We start from the raw sequence: 13677 nt of genomic DNA on the forward strand, positions 1-13677 counted from the left end.
TCTGTTTTATACATCCAGAATTTATATTGACTAGAAGGAAATGAACTGTATCTTTGCTAGATTTATTAAAAGAAACAAAACTCATTGCTGATGTTCTATTTTTGTTCTAGAGAGAAATTCCATGATCTGTATAATCTTCTTGAAGCAAACTCAGACCAGAGGAAGAATTGTCCTTGACCTTTGAAGACTAAGACTAAACTGAAATTTAAAATGTTCTTTAGGGACAAATGGAGCTTGACTTACACTTGTGTAATAATTTGTTTCCTGACACTAAGGCTGTCCACCAGTCAGAACTGCCCTACCAAGAGTCTAGAAGATGTTGTCATTGACATCCAGTCATCTCTTTCTAAGGGAATTAGAGGCAATGAACCCATACATACATTAACTCAGGAAGACTGCATTAATTCTTGCTGTTCAACAAAAAACATAACAGGTAAGTAATAGTCTCTTGGCAGCTCTTTGTTCCAAGTATTTAGTGACACAGGTAGCTGGTTGATGTGGCTACATAGATTATACTAGTGATTTTGAGTGGGGTAGAAAGGTGAGTAACAAAATCACTGGGAGAATGTTCCACAAGTATGTCCTCCCTTCCCCTAAGCTGAGGCAAAGTTTCTGATGAGTGTGTATGTCTATCACCCAGGTGTTTGGTTAGAAAAAAGGCTGAAAACCACTGGTGTTATGTTGTAATAGGTATGTTTCCAATGTCTTAGAAACAAAAATCCTTAAGGGACATGGGAAGCTGTTTGATCTAACAGCTTCACATGACACAGAAGGAAACTGAGGCCCATAGGTTTGAACCATACATTTGCATATTTCAAGTGTCAGACCTATGACTTGAAAAAGAAACATTGAAACAATGATCATTTCTCAGGTGTTTACAATCCTGTTTGAACTCCCTAAATGAAAAATAAATGAACAAACAACAACAACAAAAGCCACACACAATTTATTGAGCTCCAAGTGTCTTCCTAGGTGTTGGAGACAAAACAATGAAAAAGATGCATGAGGTCTCGCCATCAAGAACCCTAGAAGAGCTAGTGGATGCTGGACTGATGGTCCTTAACCTCGCTTACTAGCCAACCCAACCATGTGTTTTCTGTTATGTCTTTAGTGTCTTTTCTTTATATAATGGGTGTGGTATAGAAAGAAATATATTCATATAATCTTTGTTCTTGGTTCCTGGCACAGAGCTCCTAAAAACCTCACAATTCCTGAAGAGGAGCTTCTTTTGTTCTTCATTCTAAGCCCCTTTCAACCACACCTGAGTTTGTGCTAATGAGGTGACTCTTAGTGGCTCCCTAGATAGCTTCAGGATGGGTATCAGTCACCAGAGAGACCAAACCTTGTTTAGAAGTTTGGAACTTTCAGCCCCATACCGCCCCCACCAAGTAAAAAAAGAGAGGCTGGAGATTGAATTCAGTCACCAAAGAACCCACGTAATTGAATTCAGTCATCAATGAATTCACGTATTGAAATCTCCATAAAAATCCTGAAACCATAGTTTTAGGCAGCTTCCAAGTTGTCAAATACATCCATGTATCTGGAAGGGTGGTACCTCCAGCCTCCCGGGACAGAAGCTCCTGCAGTCCAGACCCTTCTGGACCTTGCCCTTTGTACCCTTCATCTAGCTGTTCATTTCTGTCTTTTTGATAAACTGTCATAGTAAGTGTAGCTTTTTCCCGTGTTCTGTGAGTAGTTCTAACAAATTATCAATTCCGAGGTTGCATGTGGTGAGAACCTGAATTTATAGCCACACGGGGCAGAAATGTGAGTAACCTCGGACCTGATACTTTTTATTTTTATTATTATTATTATTATTATTATTATTATTATTATTAGAGAGAGAGAGAGAGCATGCACAAGCCAGGGGAGGGACAGAAGAAGAGGGAAAAACAGATTCCTCGCTGAGTGGGAAGCCCACATAGAGCTCAATCGTAGGACTCCAAGGTTGTGACCTGAGCCTAAGTCAGACCCTTAACCAACTGAGCCACCCACGCGCCCCCACCCCTCCCCACCCCCCGCCAAAGGACCTGATACTTTTTACTGGCATCTAAGTGAGGACAGTCTTATGGGACTGAACCCTTAAACCTATGGAGTCTGATGGTAACTCCAGGTAGTTAGTGTAAGAATTGAATTGAATTATAAGATACTCAGTTGGTGTCAGAGAATTGGAGAATTCGTGTGGAAACAATACCACATATTTGATGTCAGGAGAACAAAAAAAAAAAAAACAACAAAAAACCCTTCAGTGGTCTTCTTAAACTCGGCAGTGTGCCTTTGAACATGCTTTATAGACCAATTTATGGAAAATACAGAGATTTAATTTAAATTTCCAGTTTTTCTTTACATGCTGTCAACACTTATATGAAATAGAAAATCATCTGCAAACAGGACTGCGGGTGGGTGTCTGCTGGAACACAGGAAACCTTGCGTTGCTTTTCAGTTCCATAGGGGGTGTTTAGTAAGAAATGCGGGTTTGCTGCCTTATTGTACAAGGAAATTTACTGTTACTGCTTTACTGTAAGCAGAGGTAATTGTGGGTCACATTTAACGGATTTTAGGCTTTTTCCTCATTTATTTAATTAATTTATTTATTTGACAGAAATCACAAGTAGGCAGAGAGAGGGAGAAGCAGGCTCCCCGCTGAGCAGAGAGCCCAATGCGGGGCTTGATCCCAGGACCCTGAGATCATGACCTGAGCCGAAGGCAGAGGCTCAACCCTCTGAGCCACCCAGGCGCCCCTTTTCCTCATTTATTGAGCAATGGTCTTTAGCTGCTTAGGATTCAAAAAAGCACTTTGACAATTTGCTGGTAGCCACAGACTCTGGAAAAATGCTCGTAAGGACAAAGGACATAAGATTTTGCATACAACTTGGGGGGCTTATGGACCTTCCCCTTTACCTATGTGGCCCCCAAAAAATGGTATTGCAGAATTATCCCATTACTGAGAAAGGAAAAGCTAAAGTATATCTCTTATTGCCTGGGTAATGGAGAGTGGACATGATCAGATCCCCCACAGAAGCTCACTGAGTCTTATTTCCAAATGTGGAAGTCAAGGTTGATCCTAACCATTGTCTGATTTGAAGACGTGGTGCTGATGGCTAGGTTACGCAGGGTTTCTGCTTTTCCAACTTTACTGAGATATATTGGGCATGTAACATTGTGTCAACTAAAGATACAGAGTGTGATGATTTGATGCATGTATGTATTACAAAATGATTACCAGAACAAGGTTAGTTAACACATGGTTATGTGTGTGCGTATGCATTTGTGTGTATGGTGAGAAAGAGCATGCATTTTTAATAATTAGCCTACATGCTTCTTTTTTTTTTTTTAAAGATTTTATTTATTTATTTGACAGAGAGAGATCACAAGTAGGCAGAGAGGCAGGCAGAGAGAGAGAGAGGAGGAAGCAGACTCCCCGCTGAGTGGAGAGCCCGATGCAGGACTCTATCTCAGGACCCTGAGATCATGACCTGAGCCGAAGGCAGCAGCTTAACCCACTGAGTCACCCAGGCGCCTGCCTACATGCTTCTTAACCTTCATCCTGACCAGGGGTATACTGATCCCTCAGGGATCATAGGCCAAGAAGTGAGACTGTACTAGATTGAGGCCAAAGCCAACTCTAGGCCATGATGAATAGAAAGAATAAGTTCTATTGGGCAGAAGAAGAGAAAAAGAAGCCAGAAATAAAAGCTAAGGGTGAAAAGCTGGAAAGGAAGGAAAATAGAAAAGCAGAAATAAGGAAGAGTAGAAATGTAAAGAAAAAAAAAAATCAAAAGAAGGATGATACTGGTAAAAGTAAAAAAAATAGGCTCTGTATTTCATATGCTACTCAGATTCTTTGTGGAAGGAAGCATGAGAGATTGAGGCTGACTTTAGTAATTCTACCCAAGAAAGCCGGACTCATGGCTTCAGAGGTGTCTGAGATAGGTGCCTGCCTTCAGGATATAAGAGATACAAGAAATCATTAGGTTAGATCCATTTCTCCCATCCAAGTACTAACCAGGCCCGACCCTGCTTAGCTTCTGAGATCAGACGAGATCGGGCGCGTTCAGGGTGGTATGGCCGTAGACAGGTTAGATCCATTTCTGATTTGAAGTCCCAACTCAGTTGTGGGTTGTGTAAAGATTGGGAAGTCAGTATTTCTGTGGATGTTTCAATGGATATTTTAGCAAATGGAAGTCTTATCTAAAGAATTAAATGTACTATTTTTTTAAAAAAGAATTAAACGTACTATTTAAAATTGGTTTCGCCAGAATTACCTTAATTCTGATATTTAAACCCAAGGTCTTTACAAATTGCTTTATGTGACTAAGGAAGAGGAAACGAGTCAGCGGTCAGCCAGCAAGTGAACACTGAATGAAGGTGTTTGTGTTGGATTGCAGAATAAATCATTGCCTGCTCTTCAAAATATCCTGTTTCAGTATAATGCTTAGGAAGCCTTTCATTGCAGGAGACAAAGCATGTAACTTGATGATCTTCGACACTCGAAAAACAGCTAGACAACCCAACTGCTACCTTTTTTTCTGTCCCAGCGAGGAAGCTTGTCCGCTGAAACCAGCAAAGGGACTTATGAGTTACAGGATAATTAGAGGTAAGAATAACATTGTTCTCTATCTTGGTGATCGGAATTATTTAAGGATGTGGTTCATGTGAAAGATTTTCTACAAGAGTCTAAGTGAAACTGCCAAAAGTGGTTGTAAATAGGCACACTGGAAAATTCTCATGATTTAAAGTTCAGTTTATTAAATCAAACATCTTTTTTCCAATGAAAGATCTCCAAATGATAATATTTTGTGTTGTGTAGCTTTTGTTTTTACCTTCCTGAGATAAAGGGCACACAGACCTTTCATGACAACATTTTGAAACACCTCTTGAGAACAATGTAAACAACACTGGAATAAGGTCTCCAGGGCCCAGAGAGACTGTTTTCAAAGAGTTAATTAAGACCTATGTGAGTGCAAAATTCCAGTATGTTTGTCTTTAAGTTCTGATCATTTCATAATAACAATGGCTGAAATCCAACACACTGGATTTTATTATCCAGACCTGGAGGGAAGTTCACTCAAGAAGTATTTACTGAGCAGCCACCATGGGCCAAATTCTGTACAAGGCATTGGAAATATGGTCTCCATATTAAACATATTGTTCAGAATACAGAAAATAAACAACTACAAATAATAGAATTATTCAGATATGTCTTGGTGAGATTTTGGCTTGTTAGTTTTTCAGGATGAGATGCTTTCAGTATCAAGTTTCCTTTGATTTAAGTTTTAGAAAAAGTTTTTGTCATGACACCCTTGGCTATAAATAATATTCTATTTGTTCATCTACTTAATGAACAACAAATGTTGCTTAGCATTGTCCAGGTGCCAAACATTATTCCACTCTAAGGACACAAAAATATAACACTAAAAAGGAAAAACAAGGTCCTTACCTTGAGCACTTATATTTTAGGAGAGAGACAAGGACCATGATAAATAAGTAATCAAGAAAAATAGAGTCACAAGTGCTATGCGGGTGAGCAAAGACAATGTAATAGATGATCACTGAGTGGACCATCTTGATTAGGTGATCAGAGGAAGCATCTGTGAACCCCATCTGTAACCCCTCCACTGAGATCTGCACAGGACGAAGTCAGATGTGAGATCTGGGAAGAACTTCAGGCAGAGGAAGTGGCCCATTCCAGTATCCTAAGGCAGAATAGTTTTGGAGTGTTTGAAGAACAAACACTTCAGTCCCAGCTGGCTGACTCATAGTGAACCATACAAAGAGAGATATGCAAGAAGTCTGAAAAGCAGGGAGATCACATAAAGCTTTGAAAGCCAGGGGAGGAAGTTCTTATTTTAGGTCTGCAACAGGAAGCCATTGGGAGATTTTGAGCCGGAATGTAGGATGGTGTTTTCAAGGTGATATCTCAAAACTCACTGGGACTGTTCTACTGGGGATGGACAAGGAGCAAGAGGGGGAGTGGGAAGACAGGGTGGGAGGGGCAGCAGGCAAGATCCAAGTGAGAGACCATGGCACTGTGGACCAGAGAGGTGGCAGAGGACATAAAGAGAAGTAAATATGTGCCCATTTCAGAGGTAGAGCTGACAGGACTTGCTGATGGTGTGGGTTGGGGTGTGACAATGGGAAAGAGCGAAGCATTAGAGTTGAGTCTTAGCTTGACTGTCTACATGGATGTTGGCACCATCTACTGAGCTGGGGAAGGTTTGAGGACACTGGTTTTAGGGTTGGGAGTGTAAACAAGGGTTTTCTCTCTCTCTCTCTCTTTTAAGATTTTATTCATTTATTTGAGAGAGAGAGAGAAAACAAGAGGAGGAGCAGAAGAGAGACAAGCAGACGCTGTTCTGAGTGTGGAACCCAACATGGGGCTCCATTTCAGGACCCTGAGAGCATGACCTGAACCAAAATCAAGAGTCAGCTGCTTAAATGCTGAGCCACCCAGGCACCCCCTCAAAGGTTCTCTCTTGACTGTATTATGTGTGAGGTACTTTGGGGAATGAACTACCAGGGAGGCCTGGGCACAGACTCTGCCTTGTCCCCTGGGTAAGCCTGTGTCTGAGTTTTGGATAATGAGCCAGATGTATCAAACATTCCTTTAAGCAGGAATGTAAATCACAAATTATTTTTGTGAATTCTTCCTAAGTAATGATATAAACCCAAGTATAAGAAAACTTGCACAAGGTACAAAGTTTCAGTTTTGCAAGATGAAGAAAGTTCTGGAAATGGGTGAGGGTGACAGTTGCAGACAAGGTGAATATACTCAGTGTCACTGAGCTGTATTCTTACAAAGAGTTAAAGTGGTACATTGTATATACAGTAATGATGAGGGAGCAGGAGGCTGGCTGAGGACAAAGCAAAAGCTGGCGCCTTGCACCCCCTCTTCACCCTTTCCCCTCCATAAGTGTAGCATCCCTCAGGCAGCCCTGACTGCCATGAACAATAAGCAAATAGTTAACTTGCAGAGCTCACAATCCTGCTAGACAGGAGTCTCCCTTGGCTTACAAATGTCCTAAATCTCACTAACAAAGACGATTGATAGCAGGATTGTGAGACCCCACCAAAAAGTCTCCCAAAGATCTTAATGTTAATGGCTGGTCTAAAGACAACATTGATCCCCAGCAAGGGCAAGGCCTCCGGCAGGCCTGGAACATCCTGGCACCTTGTAGGCCCTCTTTAGCATATGAAACTCCACTGACACCTCCCTTCCCCTCACCTTCCCCCAACAGCAGGGCATATAACATGCCTACCCTCACAACCCGGGGCAGCAGCAGCTCTTCCTGCCCACGGGTCCTGTCCCGTGCTTTAATAAACCACCATTTTGCACCAAAGATGTCTCAAGAATTCTTTCTTGGTCATCGGCTCCGGACCAACATGAAATCATGTACAATATAAAATTATGATCTTTAGAAACATAAGGCATAGAACAAATGAGGCTTCTCAAAACACTCAAGACCTTCCTTTACACAGACAGTGTCTTGTCCTGCCCCCTTCCCAGAGTGGCTGTCCCTGATGTGTATGGCTCCTTCACTTCGTGCCTCTGTGTGTGTGTGTGTGTGTGTGTGTGTGTATGTGTGTGTGTGTGTGTATGTATATGTATATGTATACATATATATATATATCTCCTTGGCTAAAAAACTGGGGCTTATGGGGTGGTGGTGATACTTCTTGCTGTTCCCTTTGGCCACCTCAACCATTGCATTAGACAATCAGGAGTGGTATTAAGCCAGAGATGGATATCCAAGTCTTAATTTTCAAAGAGTTTGGGGCTCAAGACACTAATTGGAACATTTGTTCTTCTCCTTCTGGAACTCCCATCATATGGAAGCTGGACCATAATGTTCTGTCTCTCTTATCCCTTCTCACTACCTCTTCATTCTGTTCTTTCTTCCATTATCTGTGTGTTTCTTTATGTCTGTCTTCTATTTTGTCATTAAAGCACAGTGGTTTTTTTTTTTTTTTTAAGACTTTATTCATTTGTTTGACAGACAGAGATCACAAGTAGGCAGAGAGGCAGGCAGAGGGAGAGAGAGAGGGAAGCAGGCTCCCTGCCGAGCAGAGAGCCTGTTTTGGGGCTTGATCCCAGGATGCTGGGATCATGACCTGAGCCTAAGGCAGAGGCTTTAACCCACTGAGCCACCTAGGCACCCCAAAGCACAGTGTTAAAGAAATTATAGGTAATTTCCTCCAGTAATTCAACTTCCATATAATCTAAAGACACAACAACAAAACAAGAAAAAGCTATTAATTTGAAGCTGTTTATTATATAATTAGTTTAAAGAGTGAAAAATAGAAGTAACATACATATCCAATTGCCAGAGAACTGTTGGGTGTAAAATATGATGGATCTACTTAAAAGAATGTGATGGCAGATATTAAAAAATAAGTTTGAAGGGGATGCCTGTGTGGCTCAGTCGGTTAAGCATCTGCCTTTGGCTTAGGTCATGATCCCAGCATCCTGGGATCAAGCCCACACCAGGCTTCCTATTTAGTGGGGAGCCTGCTTCTCCCTCTCCCTCTGCTGTTCCCCCTGCTTGTGTTCTCTCTTTGTCAAATAAATAAGTAAAATTTAAAACAAAATAAGTTTAAGGTATGTAAATAAACACAATTTCAGATAAAAACCTGAAAAAAATTTAACTTTAAGATATACAAACATGTTAATAGTTGTTGGGACATAATGACAAAAATTATAGTTGAATTTGTTTTATAATTTTCATAATACTTTGTAATATTGTTGCTTTTGTAGTGCATGTGTAAAAGGGAGTGTGTGGTAAAGATTCTCTTCAGTGGAAACGAGAGAAAAGGGAACTTGGCATGAGTATAAACCTTTTCAGGAAAGAGTATGAAGGTAATAAATTGGAATTGGAATCTAACAGTGCCTGTGGAAGCCACCAGGGGGCGACACCAGCCCAGAGCAGGTTGATTGACATCTCAGAGCAAAGTGGCACCAACCTTGGACATTAGAGTGTTGTTGACTTTTTAATCTACAGGATGTTTACAAATTAAGCTTGTAATTCTATTTACGAATCTGCCCATGTTGATGGATTAAGATTCCCCATAAAAATAAACTATCTGCTTCCTGTTTAGAGTGAAATTAAATAGATATCTGATTGGTGGTTTGTTTCCTCATGAACTCTAGTTCCTATAACTGATTGGCTAATATTTAAAGACCAAAAGTTTGAAAGATGACAGCGTACTCTGTCTATGCTATTAAACCATTGCAACTTGGCATTATTAAATTTTCTTTCAGCTTCATGGTATGTCCCATTTACTAAGGACTAGAAGGGGGGAATTCAGAGAGAGAATAAATTGGGAGTTTGTTTGCTCATCTGGTTTCCAAGGAATAGTCAGTCCCCAAGTTTTTAGTTTGTAAAGTCCCTTGAGAGTGAAACTCAGAAGAAGGATTGAGGGCCCAGGGCTGTTTCTCAGTCCCCTCTGGCTCATCTCTGCATGAGCGAGAAAAACCACTACACCCCGATGGCAAACATCAGTGGGTGAGGTAAACAGAGCAGGTGTTGAGGATCCCTGGGTGGTTCTAGGATCTTTGCCAATAGATGAATCTTATCAAGAAATGGGACTAGCCCTAGCCCTGCTTTCTTTATGGGCTTGCACTCTTGAGAAAGAAAGCAGCTGTTTTGGTCATTTTTTGTCAATGGCTTTGTTTAAGTTCTGAGTTCCTACACATCACAGAGCATTGAGTTAACTAGTCTTTTTTTGGAACTTTAAAATGAGATATGTTGGGGCACCTGGGTGGCTCGGTCAGTTAAACCTCTGCCTTTGTCTTAGGGCGTGACCGTGGGATTGAACCCCACATTAGGCTTCCTGCTATCTGCTTCTCCCTCTCCCTATGCTGCTCCCCCTGCTCGTGCTCTCTCTTTCTCTCAAATAAATAAATAAGTAAAATCTTTTTTAAAAAAAGAAATGAACTATGTTGAGTCCTGTTCTTTTTTAAAAAATATCTGATACTACCTAAAAATATAGATGCAGTTTCTCTCATAGTGTTGTTGTGTCTATCAGTGTGGTATATCCTGCAGCAGAAACTCTTTCCTTCAGCATTGTTGGAGGAGAGAGGCATTTCAATCCTCCAAATTCTATTTTGGATTAAAGTACTATATCCTAGAGCAGGTGTCCACAAACGTTGTCTTTTGAGGGCAAAAGGATAAGTACTTTAGGCTTCCTAGGCCAGTGTTTTAGGATTTATGGGCCATATACAATCTGTTGTTACTCACCTATGTCTTTGTAGTACAGAGTACCCACAGCCAATGTCTAAACTAATGGGCACCGTTACATGCCAATAAAACTTTATTTGTGACACTGAGATTGGAATTTTATGTAATTGTCATGTGTCACAAAATAGTATCCTGTTTGATTTTTGTCAGCTGTTTAAAAATGTAGATCTTAGCTCATAAGCCATACAAAGAGAAGTGGCAAGCCAGATTTGGCCCTCGGGTCATAATTTGCTGACCCCTGTCCTAGATGGACAAGTAAGTAACAGTTCTTTTTTAAGATTTTATTTATTTATGCTTATGTGGGCAGGCAGGGGGTGGGGCAGAGGGCGAGGGAAAGAGACTCTCAGGCAGTCTCCACACAGAGCCTGATGTTGGGCTCTGTCTCACGACCCTGGGATCATAACCTGAGCCAAAGTCAAAAGTCAGCCGCTTAACCAACTGAGCCACCTTAACCAACAGGCGCCCTGACAAGTGACAGTTTTGAAGGACCTCTTTGGCGTGTGAAGCTTACAGACCAGTCAAAGATATTATAAATCTCAAGTTGCCTCTGGATCTGGTTGTTAGCAGAGAGAAGAGTAGGGTCTGGTTCAGAAACCGGCATTGGGAGGAATCGAAGAAGAAAAGGGGAAAGCGAACAGGGAAGAATGAACTGATGAATGCTAAGAAATTCCTTTTCTTCCTTCCTTGTGTTTGCCGCAGTTCAAATCTAAGTGAAATGACCAGCCAAGTAGCAGAGTGACACAGAGAAATTCAAATGATCATTCCCTGCTCCCATGGCTCCAAAAAGCCTTTCCGGGTGGAGCTGTGATGAATGGCGTGTGAGACTAAGAGCACAGTTCTAAAATTTCTCTTACCCCTGAGGAGGATCTGAGGCTGGTTCCTCCCCAGCAGCCCTCAGAACTGTGTGATTTTCTGCTCTTTATCACAGCCCTGTGGCCATCGTAATTTCAAATATTGGTTCCGTTGTCCTCCGATTTAAGATATTGGCTCTGAAATGGTAATCTGAGAGTCAAAATTAAATCTCCCAGATCGCTTTCCTCCCCTGAGTGTGGTGCCAAAACCTTTTTTTTTTTTTAATTGGAAAATGTCACCAGCCTTCGGCTGCTGCCTTGGCTTCTCTGCCCTGGGAGGAGACCATACCATCCCTCCCGGCCCACAGGAATCCTCCTTGTGTCAGGCCAATGTCCCGGGTTCTGCCTCTGCTCCTCTTTGCCCCAGGCCTCTATTACTGTTCTTGTCTGCGGCCGCCCTTGCTGTGAAGTCTCTCCTTGGTGATTGCTGGTTTCCCAGGGAGACTTCTCTCTGCCAGTTCCTGCGGTGTCCCCCTGGCCCGGCTCTCTTCCCTGGCCTCAGCACCCCCATGTGTCCCCACATTCCTAAACCTCCGAGCTCCTCTTAGCTCCTTTGTTCTGCTCCTCCCACCTCTTCCTTAATTTGCCTGGTCCTCCTCCACACATTTCTCCTCTGTCCCATCACTCTAGAAATAAACCACAGCATCTGGTAGAGAGGCAGTGTCACCAGATTCGGATTTAGCAATTTGTATTTTTCCATTTTGTGCAAGTTTCTACGAAATGTCAAGTTTCAACAGTTTGGGGATTTACTGAACAAGCTGATATGTTTGTCTTTTTTTAACCTGCGTTCGCATGGAAATATTTAAGTCTCCTTTTATTTTTCTTTACATTTTTCAGATTTTCCAGCTTTGGCCAGAACGAACTCACCAAGCCCAGCGTTAACCCAAGAAGATTCTCTTATCCATGGCCAGTCTTCACAGGGAATCACTCCCACCCCCACAGGGTATTCAAAGCCCACCGATAGTTTCTGGAGAGATGCATTTTCTCAGCAGTTTGGATCCTCAGATCACTCGGAGAAACTATTCAAGATTGGTCAAGCAAGTAAACTGTTCCCTGTTTCTAAAGAAAAAGGCCATTCACAGAGTTCACAGTTTTCCTCAGAGCAAAAAATAGCTCGTCTCCTACCTGAACATGTGACAACGCTCCCTACGATGATGACCATTGCTTCTCAGCGTATCACCTCTACCCCCCCAAAGCCTGCATTGCCCCCTACCACCAATGTTCCCGTGATACCTTCTGTGACTTCTGAACCAGAGATGGCCACCTCAGCTCCAGCCCTAACCCTGGGCAAGTTGCAGCCCCCCACAACCCTCTTGTCTACCGTTTTGACCCATGCAGTGGTTATACCCAAAGCTAGCATAACTACAGCAGCCATTTCAAACGCCATCTCTGGGGCGCCCATAGACTGGAAAAGCCCCGCAGAAACGGTGCCCTTTCGAGAAATTTCCAGCCTCACTTCAAACACAGAGGATGCCCAGAGTAACCCCATTACACTTTCTCTGTCAACTGTGGATTCATCTGCAGCTATGCTGCTTTTGTCAGATGTGGTTTCTTCTGCTCCAAATAAAACTGCTTCCCAGGAAAATGAGAAGGCCAGACCCGGTGGTTCCTCCCTGAACAGTATTCCAGAAAGTCAACACGGCCTTCCATTTGAAAAATGGCTCCTCATCGGAACCCTGCTCTTTGGGGTTCTGTTCCTAACCATAGGCCTTGTCCTTTTGGGTAGAATGTTCTCAGAATCCCTCCGCAGGAGACGTTATTCGAGACTGGATTATTTGATCAATGGGATCTATGTTGACATCTAAGAAGGAAACTAGATGTCTCTTAATTCCCGTAGTTACTAGTAGCCCCAACCCAGTGACTTCCTGCTGACTCACCGGTCATAGCAGGATTTCTGAAGCATCCTGAAGAAGGTAGATGCCCCCTACAACTTTCTTTTTGCTTGGTGTTTGAAGACAAGAGGAGAAAGGAAACTAATTAGGTAATTTGAGTGACTTCGCTCTAAAATATTTGCTGAAAACAAAGCTCAACCTAAAGTAATAAAGTGTAATTGGCATATAAATTAAAAAATGACTGGCTTTTTGCAAGGAAAAGTGGTTAGGACTTTTGGGCTCCATTTCATTAACATTTCTGGTTCCAGATAAAGCCAACTGTTTATGATATTAATTCTAATGGATTTACTTTCCTTTTTATATGAATTCCAATAAAAGTTATTCCAGATGTATTTCCTTCCAATTAAATATTTGAATAAATCTTTTGTTACTCAGTAATGTTCTTGTAAGTGACGCATCCAGCTGGATAACTTTCAATTTATTCCCACCAGCAAAATGATTAAATGATGAAAATATGTGTTCTAAGTTAAAATGGCAAACACCCCCCCCCCTTTTCCCATCAGTGAGCAAAGAAGTTCCTTTGGGAGAATTCTAGCAGAAGATTAGCCTATGTGGAGACAGTGATAAGTCAATTCTGATAAATAGCCAAGTCTACTTTGGGTCCATTCTGGTTAAATATCCTGCCCCCTGCCCCCAAAAGTAATACAGGAATTTTCTAAACTTCAACAAGTTTAAAACATAGCAACGATATTTAGA

General features: G+C 41.9%; 1 protein-coding gene across 6 annotated transcripts in view; it reads left to right on the top strand.

The window, feature by feature from the left end:
* MANSC1 (MANSC domain containing 1) overlaps window positions 1-13359 on the top strand; it is a 28791-nt gene extending 15432 nt beyond the window's left edge. For 5 of the 6 annotated variants that reach the window (XM_059186064.1, XM_059186061.1, XM_059186059.1 and 2 more), the window contains exons 2-4: window positions 111-433; window positions 4457-4597; window positions 11927-13359. In XM_059186064.1, the coding sequence (XP_059042047.1) occupies window positions 211-433; window positions 4457-4597; window positions 11927-12894 (1332 nt within the window). In that variant the 5' untranslated portion in view covers window positions 111-210 and the 3' untranslated portion in view covers window positions 12895-13359. Of the gene's footprint in view, window positions 1-110; window positions 438-4456; window positions 4598-11926 lie in introns of those variants that run through there. The other variant, XM_059186065.1, reaches the window with a different exon arrangement.
* Window positions 13360-13677: the final 318 nt, after the last annotated feature.

Source organism: Mustela lutreola, chromosome 8 (assembly GCF_030435805.1).
Source record: "Mustela lutreola isolate mMusLut2 chromosome 8, mMusLut2.pri, whole genome shotgun sequence".
Taxonomy (NCBI): domain Eukaryota; kingdom Metazoa; phylum Chordata; class Mammalia; order Carnivora; family Mustelidae; genus Mustela; species Mustela lutreola.